The sequence below is a fragment of the Zalophus californianus genome, chromosome 6 (genome assembly GCF_009762305.2).
Source record: "Zalophus californianus isolate mZalCal1 chromosome 6, mZalCal1.pri.v2, whole genome shotgun sequence".
Classification (NCBI taxonomy): domain Eukaryota; kingdom Metazoa; phylum Chordata; class Mammalia; order Carnivora; family Otariidae; genus Zalophus; species Zalophus californianus.
The window spans coordinates 74072110-74084849 of record NC_045600.1 but is presented as its reverse complement, the minus strand read 5'-3'; the positions used below and the strand labels follow the sequence as shown (position 1 = coordinate 74084849).

Sequence of the window (12740 nt, the reverse complement as noted above, 5' to 3'; positions counted from 1 at the left end):
AATCAGTGAGGCTGGAATTTAAAACAAAAGCTTTTGGTTCAGATGGTAAGGAGTCACTCAAGAACAGCAGAATCAGTATATCCAGAAGGCAGTGCTAGAGTCTGCCTCATGAACTAGGGGGTTTCTTCTTGACATCCAAGTCCTTTAGCCAGGTGTGGTATATTGTAATTCTGAGCCAGATACATTCCAACCACATTGCCAAAAGTACATCCCAGCAGGACCTGGAGCAAGGTTATCTGCTAGGAGGGCACGAAGCATGGCTAGGAACTGGTTTTCAAGGAAGGGCACCGCTGCAAACCACCTTAACCCAATGCCTGTAGCTCAGAGGCGATTCTCTATAATCACTTTTGAGTTCATAAACTTCTTTCTTTCCCAAATCATGGAAACCTCTAATATTCTCAACTTAATTGCACGTATCTTTTTGTTCTATATCTTTCTACTTATACCAAGATTATACCATCTCCCCCTGCCAAAAAAGGCAGGTTAAGACAGTGTATGCCTGTGTTGTAAGTTTAAAATTTTAAGGGAAATTGAGTACAAGGGTAAGGAAATTTGTCTGGATATTTTCCAAACTTGACAGTTATTTTCTATATCAGAGGGATTTCATCATTTTGAACACACTTTTTTTTCCTTTAAATTTTTTATTGTTATGTTAATCACCGTACATTACATCATTAGTTTTTGATGTAGTGTTCCATGATTCATTGTTTGTGCATAACATCCAGTGCTCCATGCAGAACATGCCCTCTTTAATACCCATCACCAGGCTAACCCATCCCCCCACACCCCTCCCCTCTAGAACCCTCAGTTTGTTTTTCAGAGTGCATCATCTCTCATGGTTCGTCTCCCCCTCCGATTTACGCCCCTTCATTCTTCCCCTCCAGCTATCTTCTTTTTCTTAACATATATTGCATTATTTGTTTCAGAGGTACAGCTCTGTGATTCAACAATCTTGCACAATTCACAGCACTCACCATAGCACACACCCTCCCCAATGTCTATCACCCAGCCACCCCATCCCTCCCACCCCACCCCCACTCCAGCAACCCTCAGTTTGTTTCCTGAGATTAAGAATTCCTCATATCAGTGAGGTCATATGATACATGTCTTTCTCTGATTGACTTATTTTGCTCAGCATAACACCCTCCAGTTCCATCCACGTCGTTGCAAATGGCAAGATCTCATTCCTTTTGATGGCTGCATAATATTCCATTGTGTATATATACCACATCTTCTTTATCCATTCATCTGTCGATGGACATTTTGGCTCTTTCCACAGTTTAGCTATTGTGGACATTGCTGCTATAAACATTGGGGTGCATGTACCCCTTCGGATCCCTACATTTGTATCTTTGGGGTAAATACCCAGTAGTGCAATTGCTGGATCGAATGGTAGCTCTATTTTCAACTGTTTGAGGAACCTCCATACTGTTTTCCAGAGTGGCTGCACCAGCTTGCATTCCCACCAGCGGTGTAGGAGGGTTCCCCTTTCTCCGCATCCTCGCCAACATCTGTCGTTCCCTGACTTGTTAATTTTAGCCATTCTGACTGGTGTGAGGTGGTATCTCATTGAGGTTTTGATTTGGATTTCCCTGATGCCGAGCGATGTTGAGCACTTTTTCATGTGTCTGTTGGCCATTTGGATGTCTTCTTTGGAAAAATGTCTGTTCATGTCTTCTGCCCATTTCTTGATTGGATGATTGGTTCTTTGGGTGTTGAGTTGGATAAGTTCTTTATAGATTTTGGATACTAGCCCTTTATCTGATACGTCATTTGCAAATATTTTCTCCCATTCTGTCGGTTGTCTTTTGGTGTTGTTGACTGTTTCTTTTGCTTTGAACACACTATCTTAATAAATCTGCTCACTCGTGATGGTATCACGAAAGCCATAACTAATAAACTAATAGTATGTCAGTACACTAATAATGCCAACATAATAATAGACTATATCTAGGACACGTAAGAAACAATGACTGTCCCTGTAAAGGGAAATGGGGACCAAGAGTCGTCAGTAGGCAAAGAAAATTCTTTTGCTGTGTACACTTTTGAATTTATCATGTGCACGTACTATTTAAAAATAAACATAATTTTTACATAAAATATTAGTTGCTTCCACATAGACTGTCTCTGAAAGATACACAAGATACTGCCAACAGTAGTTGCTTTCAGAAAAGTGAAGTGAGTGACTGGGGGACAGGGGTGAAAGGTAGACCTCACTCCATGCCTTTTTTACACCTTTTGAACTGGTGATATGTGAATATATTAAACTCTTCAATAAGTAACTTTTTCAAAGTAGCATGTAATGTCCTAAGAAATTCTCTTTTTCATTATAGCTTACTTGTATTTCAAACTGATCCCATAAACCTAACACAAGAAGCAAAGGTTCAAGGCAGAAATCATGAAGACACATAAAATTATTTCCCCACACCATTTTCCAACAAAATTTAAAACTTTGTTTTAATTTTTAAATTTTAAATTTTAATTTTTAAATTTTCCTCCCTATTTAAAATAGGGAGGAAAAATACTTTGTAATGTAATCTATAAAATCTGTGTTAACAGCTATGAACTGGGAAGAGATGTTTTAAAACTTTTAAGTCAGGACTTTTCATCCTCTTTCTCAGACACCATTTTAGCTTTGGGATATAGTAAAAAATGTTTTTGAAGAGATTTAATATTCTATACTACTAAGGAAGAAAACATTACTTGCTATCAATTATGTAAAGCAAAGATATTCACTTGTCTTTCTATGACTAAATATAAAATATCCTCAAAAGCTTTCAGTATGACTTTATTAACCCAAATTACAATGGGATTTGGTATTTAGATAATTCTACTGTAATTCCTCCCAAACCAATAAAAATAATGAAATTTAAGTTAGAAAAGGTTTACAGGATAATTTAATTCAGTCCCTCATTTCCAGATATAGCAATCCCAGAAAGTTTAAACTCAAATTCACAACCAATATATGGGAAAAAAACATAATTAGATCCCAGATGTTCTGCTTCTGCAACAAGTATGCTTTCAAGTCATGCCACTAAGAGGATGTAAACTGAAAATATTCTTCAAATTTCTTTCTTGGGTCTATGTTTGTTAGTTTTTTAAGATTTATTTGAGAGAGCGTGTGCAGGGAAGGAGAGGCGGAGGGAGAGAGCAGACCTGAAGCAGACTCCCCACTGAGCAATGAGCCAGACCCAAGGCCCTATCTCAGGACCCTGAGATCATGACCTGAGCCGAAATCAAGAGTCGGACAGTTAACCAAAGAAATCAAGAGTTGGACACAACCCACTGAGCCACCCAGGTGCCCCAGTTCTATGGTTCAAATAAGTTATTTGTTATAGTGATCAGAAATGCTACTTAATAAAGGAAAACAAGGAATAAGTCTTTAAAAGTATTTTAATTAATATAATCTCTTGAGATCAATAACATATTGTAAGTTTTCTGGGGTAAGAGTGTATTCGTAAATAAGGCACTGCTGGCAAAAGGGTAAAGAGTCATTTCATTTTAAAATAAATGCCAAAAAATCAACTTTACAAAATAACTTTATCACTGCAAATCATTTTTAATTAGAAATACAGACAACAAAATTTAAAAAAATAGAAAAACAGACAACATACAAGCATCAAATTGTATTCTTATTCACCAACATGAGCATACCTCCAAACAAACTAATACAAGGGCAGATACATAAATATATACAAATAAAGGAACATACCCAAATAACAAGCTACAGATTCACCTGCCATTTCCTGAGACCAAAATCTTCACATAAATATGCTGGCAAATACAGCAAAATATCAATATAAAGGAAAGCATATATACATATATGCATAAATACCAGAATATAAAGTGACATGTAGATATATAACATACGTGCTTATATACATATACATAAACACCTAGTTCAGTTGGAAATAACACAGACAGAAAACAAATGGTGATCTACAAAACAAGCAGTAATACTGTAACCTTTTCACTACTGGTGAAAACTCAACAGTCACAGTAAATTTGAGTTTAATATAATGCTCACACTTTAAATGATGGAAACAGAAAAAGATGCCAGACCCTAAAGCCACTCCTGCTGACACTGAGTTCCTCATTAAGTTGAAAATGTAATAGCACACAAAGGTTGGTGATCTCATTCTAACTAGAATAAAGATTATGTGCTAAACGAGATCACTAAGAGTGAACAGAGAAATACTCTGTAAAGTGAGCTAAATTCTTTTTACTTTAAAGGCCCTGCTAGAGATTTGCTGCTGCTCTAATTCATGACTTGGAGAGGCAAAACTAAAAAAGCTGTTGCTGGGTTCAGGTGCTCTGGGAGAACCCACAAAAAACGGTCTGAAGTGAAGATCTCCATCTCCACCACCCCGATTTCGAACTGGTGTACTGTCCAAAGGAAACTTGGAGTTGTTCCCTAGGAAAAAAAAAGGGGGGGAAAAACTTAAGCATCTATTTCTTACAGATCTTTAGGAACAAAAACACAAAATTATTTAATAAATATTTTAACAGAACTCAACTCCTATGAGACAGTAAAATATAAACCTAACGTTGGATAAAGAAAAGGGCTATGATGGCTCCCACTCCCTCCTACGACCACAGTACATACCATACCTTCTGCTGTGACGCAGTTTCCAATAGCCATGACCTCATTGCCAAAAGTAATTTGACACAATGAAATATGCTTTTAGTAAAGCTAGAACTTACAATTCATAATTTTATTCATTATCCAGGTAATCTACTTCAAAGGAATATTGCGTGTGTATAAAACCTTTTATCCCAGGTTCTTTAAGAATAATTTTTCTTTTAAAGATTGCCATAAACACTCTAGAAAATATACGACAACTATGAAAAACTGGCATATACTCATGATCCAAGACCAATTAGAATAACCTTAAGAAAAATCAGACAATAAATCTGATTAAATAAGCATTTAACAACTTCCACCGAGCCATTCTTTGGCTTCTACAAGTTTTAAAGGGAACATGTAACTAAAGGAGAATGCAGACTATACCTGCTTCAAGCCAACAACTGTAGCAAGAGGTGAAAGTAAAAAGGTAAGTGTACATAAAAAGTGGAACAGGAAAGAACTAGTGAATATGAAAGAAATCAAAATAAATGTGGATCGTAACAAGGAAAAAATATCTACAATGTTAATATACAATAACACTTTGATTGACTAAATTATAATTATGACTAACTGAAAGTTAAGCAAAAACTTGTTTTTGTTTCAATTCTTCTATCTGATACACCTCATTACTTCCTGCCCTTTCTAGGACATCTCCTCCCCCACTAAATCTTTTCCCTCAGCCTATAATTCAAAAAAATATACATTTAGGAAAATCAAGCACAAGAAACCTCACTTTTTTATATGCAAAAAATAATTTTTATTAATAAAAATCTATTGGATTCTGTTATATTAAGAGTAGTATAAAGAGGAGAACTCAGGAAGAGATATGAGATTCATTGCATTTGCCAAAGCACCTAGAGAGCAAAAAAGAACTGGTAGCTTCCTAGATTATGCACTTCCAGAAGGCAGGAATCTTATCTGGATAATCCTTATATTCTCATTGCCTAGGATTATGTCTAGCAGCCTAGAACATGAAATATGTTTGATAAATATTTGATAAATGAACAAAAGTGAACCAACCAAACAACCAACAATAACTTAAGAACTGTACAATCAGTATTGCCATGTGAAAGAAACTGAACATGGCCTTCTTGAGGAAGGAGATGGTTGTGTGGGCTCTGAAGATAGTTTTGTGACCTTGACCAATTTACTTAAACTTTCTGTGCCTTAGTTTTCTCATCTGTAAAATAAGGATAATAATAACTACATCATAAAGTTTTGAAAAATAACAGGAATACATGTAAAATTCTAACAGTGCCTAGCACGTAGTAAGGAATCAACAAATGGCCGCTAATACTATTATTACTACCCCAAGGAAGTAGCTTTTCACTTAAAGCACCAATTTGCAAACTTTTATTTTGGAAAGATTTATTCTCTGTTTACATTGAAGATGTAACTTAACCACAAGCAAATAAAATAGATAAAAGCAAAGATGTACATGTTGAGAAATGGATGAAGAATCTGGAGCCTACACCACTCTAGGCCTTTGGAGTCTCCACTGACTTCCTGGAACTGTGCAGAACACAATGTGAAAGATTTAAAGAACAGTTTTTGGATATTACATGTCCCTTCTTACCTAATGGAAAGCCAAAAACACCAGACTGTGCAATCATGGATGGTTCAAGGGTACTTTCTTGGTTAGCAATAGTGATGTTTCGCAGCCTAAGGCTATCATAGAGGCCTTGGAGCTTTTGATACTGACGATTTCGTTCCATAAGTTTCTCGGAGATGTCACTGAACTTTTTCTTATATTCTTCTAGCACTTTCTTCATGGAGGTGACCTCTCCCTTCATAGAGGTCAATTCTACATCCTTACTTTGTATTTGCTGAGTATATATCTTCTCCATCTGTTTCAGATGGCCCTCAGCCTTGCTGAAATTATATTCTTGATAGAGACGTTCCTGATGTACCTGTCCCCAAAAAAAGATTTTTAAGTTATATATTGTAAAACTTTAAATGCAAAAGAAAAAGAAAGACTTACACTGGGATGTTATTAATTGAACATTTAGAACCAGGTTAAGCAAACTAGATGTACAATAGGATGGTTATTATAGAAAATAATACACTGTGTCACTAACTGCATAGGAAAAAATTCTGGAGGAACACTTTCAAACTGATACCATTATACTAACAAAAGAAGTATTTGTCTAACCTTAACAAGTGACATGGAGTCTTAAGGTTTTTAAGAAATAATTTCATATTTCAAGTAATCCACACTGTGGAGAACAGATTTTAAGATAGTCTCCAATTATCCCTGCCTCCTTGTACTTAGATCCTCCCCTTGAATGTGCACAGAAACTGTGACTAGAATACAGGAAAAATGACAGGATGCTGCTTCATGAGTACATTACATAAGACTATAAAGTCTGCCTTAGTAGCACTTGCTGGCTTTGTAGAAGCAAGTAGCCATGTTGCAAAGGGCAACAAGGCAAGTAACTGAGAGCAGCTTTGGGGCAATAGCCAGCAGAATACTGAGGTCACATTGAATCTAAACATAGACTGTACAACCTTCACCGAAATTAACTCAATATGAATCACAGACCTAAATGTAAACATGAAACTATAAGATTCCTATAAGATAACAGAGGAGCAAATCTAAACAATCTCTGGTTTGATGGTGACTTTTTAGATGCAACACCAGCAAGCACAATCTACAAAAGAAAGAATTGATAAGCCAGACTTCATTAAAATTAAAAATTTCTGCTCTGCAAAAGACAATGTCAAGAGAATGAAAAGACAAGCCATAGACTGAGAGAAAATATTTGTGGGGCGCCTGGGTGGCTCAGTCGTTAAGCGACGGCCTTCGGCTCGGGTCATGGTCCCAGGGTCCTGGGATCAAGCCCCGCATCAGGCTCCTTGCTCAGGCTCCTTGCTCAGAGGGAAGCCTGCTTCTCCCTCTCCTACTCCTCCTGCTTGTGATCCCTCTCTCGCTGTGTCTCTCTCTGTCAAATAAATAAAATCTTTAAAAAAAAAATCTGTAAAAGACGTATCTCATAAAAGACTATTATCCAAAACATACAAAGAACTCTTAGAACTCAACAATAAAAAAAGGCCAATTTAAAAATCATACTAATAAAAGAACTGAAAAAAAGAGAAAATTTCTTGTAACATCTGACTTAAATACATAGAGAATTCTTAACAAATCAGTAAGAAAAAAAACCTACAGCAATTGAAATAAGCAAATTGAAACAGGCAATTCATAAAAGAAAAATACATGAAAAAAATACAAGAAAATGTTTTCATCTAAAAGTCATCCAAGAAAGGCATATTTAAAGAATAATGAGATTCTCGGAGGGGGAGATGAACCATGAGAGCCTATGTACTCTGAAAAACAAACTAAGGGTTCTAGAGGGGACCGGGGTGGGGGGATGGGTTAGCCTCGTGATGGGTATTAAAGAGGGCACGTTCTGCATGGAGCACTGGGTGTTATACGCAAACAATGAATCATGGAACACTACATCAAAAACTAATGATGTAATGTATGGTGATTAACATAACATAATTAAAAAAAGAATAATGAGATTCTACTTTACTCATATCTAATTGGTGAGGAGAAAGTATGGAGAATCAAGCACTTTCATACACTTAAGGGAACACAAAATAATAGGCCCCAGGCCTAACTGGAGGGCAATTTTAAAATACTGCAATTTTGGGGGCACCTGGCTGGCTCAAAGCATGCAATTCTTGATCTTGGGGTTGTGAGTTCAAGCCCCACATTGGGTATAGAGATTACATAAAATGAAATCTTTAAAAAATAAATAAAAAATAAAATACTGCAACTTTTATTTATTTATTTATTTATTTATTGAGAGAGAGAGAGAGAGAGAGAGAGAGAGAAGAGCACACAGGGGAGGGGCAGAGGGAGAGGGAGAGAATCTTAAGCAGGCTCCACACTCAGCTTGGAGCCGGACTTGGGGCCTTGATCTCACAATCCTGAGACCATGACCTGAGCTGAAATCAAGAGTCGGATGCTTAACTGACTGAGCCACCAGGCATCCCAAAATACTGCAATTTTTACAACTTTGAAATATATTTATCCATTTTCAGGAATTTAATCTTAGCAACTTTTTTATAGCTTGAAAATAAATTATGATACAATTATTTAAAATTATGATTATAGAATAGCTAATTGAAAAATACGTAATAAAATATTCATAAGCATAATGTCAGATTTAACTGCTATTACTCTTACTTTCAGACAAAATATATATTTATACACAGAAAAAGTCCAGTAATACCAAAATAAAAATATCAACAATGATCTCTAAGTTATGGAATTATAGTTCATTTTTTATTTTCTTTCTTTTGGATTTCCAACAATAAACCTATTTCTTTAACAACAACAAAAAAAAACATTTATTGGGATGCCTAGGTGGCTCAGTCAGTTGAGCGTCCGCCTTTGGCTCAGGTCATGATCCTATGGTCCTAGGATCCGGTCCCAAATTGGGCCCCTCTGCCCCTCCTCACTGCTTTTGCACTCTCTCTCTCTCACACACTCTCTCTCATGCTCTCTCAAATAATTAAATAAATAAATAAATCTTTTAAAAAATTATTAAAAAGAATGTTTTCTATATATTCATAAAAAATGAGGGACGCTTGTGTGGCTCAGTCGGTCAAGCATCTGCCTTCATCTCAGGTCATGATCCCAGGGTCCTGGGATCGAGTCCTGCATTGGGCTCCTTACTCAGCAGGGAGCCTGCTTCTCCCTCTGCCTGCCACTCCCCCTGCTTATGCGCTCTCTCTCTCTCTCTGACAAATAAAAATAAAATCTTGAAAAAAAATGAATATAAACACAATGAAGGAAAAACATTAGAAGCTTCCACATATGCCTCAAATCATACTCTCCAGAAAAACTAGCCTAAGCACTAACCTGATACGTCCAGAAGGCCAGTGCACGAGAGCTAATGTCCAACACAATCTCTGGTCGAAGTCCTGCCAATACCATGGCTTTATATTCCTCTGATGGACTGAGTTCTGTGCGGACAATGTCTAGCTTTCCAGAAAGGGTACTATTGCAGGCAGGGCAGATAGCTGGTGAACGACTAAACTCACCACTGCCATGCTGATCACAGAAGATGTGAGAGCAGGCAGTGACCCACGCATAACCAGAGAGTTTGAGGCGACATTTGCGATAGTTACAAAGCAGCATGTCTTCACACAAAGACATGACACAGAGTGAAGTCTCCAGATGCTGAAAAGAATCCTAATAAGGGGTAAATGGAAAGGTCAAATAAGTCATATTTCAATGAAAATGAAATAGAGCATGTTTTCATTTTATTATGATAAAATAATATATTTTATTGTTTGTATTTATTATAATCAACATATTATAGATTTCAGTCACTCAACAATATTAACTGTGCTCGCTTGTGTAAACCCCTAAAAAGCCCATGAGAAAAATTTTTAGAGAAAAAATTAAAGACACAAGTGGTCCAAATCTTACTAAAGCCAAAAATAATATGTACATGGAAAATAAAGTTTAGGAACATTTACAAAGTACAAATAAAAATTAATTAGTGCCTTTTGCCATTCCTCAATACCTAAACAAAAAAGCCAAATTTACTATCATCCATAGTTTGCTAGAATATTTTAGTACCACTTCTCACACTTGGCAGATATAAGTCCAGGCACCAATTTCAACCATTCTTTAGTGAAAAGTGTTTTATAAGTTACTTTTTAGGTTTTTCATATCCTTTACCTGTGTTGCCTTACCTAAAAAACAGTAGTAATCTGATAGTATTAAATGGAAAATAATTTAATTCATCCAAGCAAATGACCATTATGAAACCTGAAAATCTGTACAAAAGCTGATTTATTTTATCATCAAATAATTCACCATTAATATAAATACTATTGAATGCTATACTGTCAGTAAAAGTTTGTAAAACTAAATAAATACTTTTAAGTAAATAAGTACTCTGAAGTTACTTTTCAATATAGTGTCCACTCTCACTACTTTTACTAACCCAAACTGGACAGCAATATTCTGGATATACCAAAATCATATATTGTATGAAATAACTGTGACACACCAATTATACACCAAGGAAAATATTCATATTTAACACATTTATTAACCAACAAATTCTGTCAAGAATGTTGCCTTGATTAAAAAAAAAATGTTCGGGCGCCTGGGTGGCTCAGTCGTTGAGCGTCTGCCTTCGGCTCAGGTCATGATCCCGGGGTCCTGGGATCGAGCCCCACATCGGGCTCCCTGCCCCGCGGGAAGCCTGCTTCTCCCGCTCCCCCTGCTTGTGTTCCCTCTCTCGCTGTGTCTCTCTGTCAAATAAATAAATTAAAAAAAAAAAAATGTTGCCTTGGTCACAGGGGTCCAGGAGGACGCTCTGACATCTTTACCCCAAAGTACGCACTGAGTTAGTCTCCAAGGGTAAATGGCACTTTGCAGCAGGAGTCATAAGGCCTATTTTACCTCCAGCAGGATAACAGGCATAGGAGAAGCAGAAGAGCTGGGAAGTTTTAAAGCTGAGAACCTTCTTAGGCAGAGCGGGAGGTGCAGCTAATTCCAAATTTTCCACGACTGGGGGTAAAGAGCCAATTCGGTGAACTGTCCCAAGTTACCGAGGGCCAAGTTTTTGGGAATTAGACTCACTCTGGAGTTCTTGGCCTGCTTTCTGCACTCTACAGAGAAAATAACAATAATAATACAAATAAAATAACTAACCTGAGGCGCCCAGAAAAAGCGCGGGAAAACGCCGTTGCCTCCACAACTCTAGACTACGCTATCAAGGATTCGCAGTGCCTCTCCAGTAAGACACAGAACGCATGCGCAGGGTGGCCCTGGAGCCTGCCGGGGGTGGGCACAGGGCTTCCGGCCGCTCAGGATCCTGGGACCTGTCAGGCTGTGGCACCTGAACTCAGGCGCATATCCCCACGCACGCGCGTCTCAGGCGCTGTGAGGGCGTGAATCCCCCTGAGCATAGTCCTTGTTTCCCACTTGGGAGCCCCACAGATACTGTCATGGAGTGCCGTTTACTGCCCTCAATTGGCACAAAAGTAACATCCTAGGCTATCCTGGGTATAACATTCGAGGTCAGAGTCTCCTGAGTAAGAGCAGGGCGGAGAGTGGGACAGTTGAGAAGCTAACAGGGCCGGCTTGTGCCCCTACCTGAGTACACGCAGGTGTTGTGTTTGTCCTGGGAACTCTTGGGGAGGACCGGCTGGGCAGCACAGACTTGCTAAATAGTTTCAGGAAAAAGTTCCAGAAATTTGAGATACCTGTAATTGGATAGCTACCACCTCGATGTTGAGGTAGATTCTGCCATTTTATTTTTCTAATCCGTTTTGATAAAGACATCTTTCTAGCTTTTACACATCCTCTATATACACCTAAAATGGAACTTTTTCTTGGTTTAGAATCTGTGTTACGAACATTCATTACAACGCCTGTAATGAAGCGAGAGGATCGATCGGGTGTCAGCTTTTTTGAGGTGCTCTGCCTGTGTGTTCTCCTGGACCTACTTGTAATTGTTTAAATGTTTGTGCCTGTTTTACCCTAATGCTCTTACCTGTCACTTTCTTTTCTGTTCTTTGTAAACTGTGATTTTCTGCTCAATCTAGAGGAGTCTGTTAGAATCATATTAGGAACTAAGCTGAGGAGGGCTTGAGGGGTCCTTGGAATACAAGCCTTAATGCTGTCTTTTGTGGCCGGCCACCTGTCCACGTGTGACCCCATTGTGAATTAGTAACAGATACAATCCAATGAATCAGCAACACAATGGACACCAAGGCCCCGCAAACCCCTTTCTGGGTAGTGAATCTCTAATACTAACCCATTCTTCTTCAAACAAAAACCTGTCCTAACTAAACAACTTTCTGCTAGTTTTCTATCTACTTGCAGCTTGTTCACAGTAATTAGAAAGGGTCTCGACCTTTGTATAAATTTCCTAAAATGTCTTTAGAGTTTAGAGTGGTAACTTAATTCCAGGGGTACAAATTGGATTCCCCAACAAAGTTGGGGGTTCATGTGTAAACCCCTAACATCTATTTTGGCTATCTGAGCCTTTTGTGCATTTTCTGAATTTAACAATGGCAAATGTAGTACAACAAAGGAGTACAATCTCAAAGTTAGAAAACACAAAGCATTCAAATTCAG

At 37.7% G+C, this 12740-nt stretch overlaps 1 protein-coding gene and 1 pseudogene across 12 annotated transcripts in view; both read right to left on the bottom strand.

Annotated features, from left to right (window-relative positions):
* Positions 1-106: 106 nt before the first annotated feature.
* On the bottom strand, positions 107-1890 carry LOC113909241 (annotated as a pseudogene).
* Positions 1891-3389: 1499 nt separating this feature from the next.
* CCNB1IP1 (cyclin B1 interacting protein 1) overlaps positions 3390-12740 on the bottom strand; it is a 36749-nt gene continuing 27398 nt past the window's right edge. For 10 of the 12 annotated variants that reach the window (XM_027572573.2, XM_027572574.2, XM_027572575.2 and 7 more), the window contains 3 exons: positions 9498-9830; positions 6204-6537; positions 3390-4414 (listed from right to left, as the gene is read on the bottom strand). In XM_027572573.2, coding sequence (XP_027428374.1) covers positions 4212-4414; positions 6204-6537; positions 9498-9830 — 870 coding nt within the window. In that variant the 3' untranslated portion in view covers positions 3390-4211. Of the gene's footprint in view, positions 4415-6203; positions 6538-9497; positions 9831-11057; positions 11277-11309; positions 11391-12740 lie in introns of those variants that run through there. The other 2 variants (XM_027572581.2, XM_027572578.2) reach the window with 2 other exon arrangements.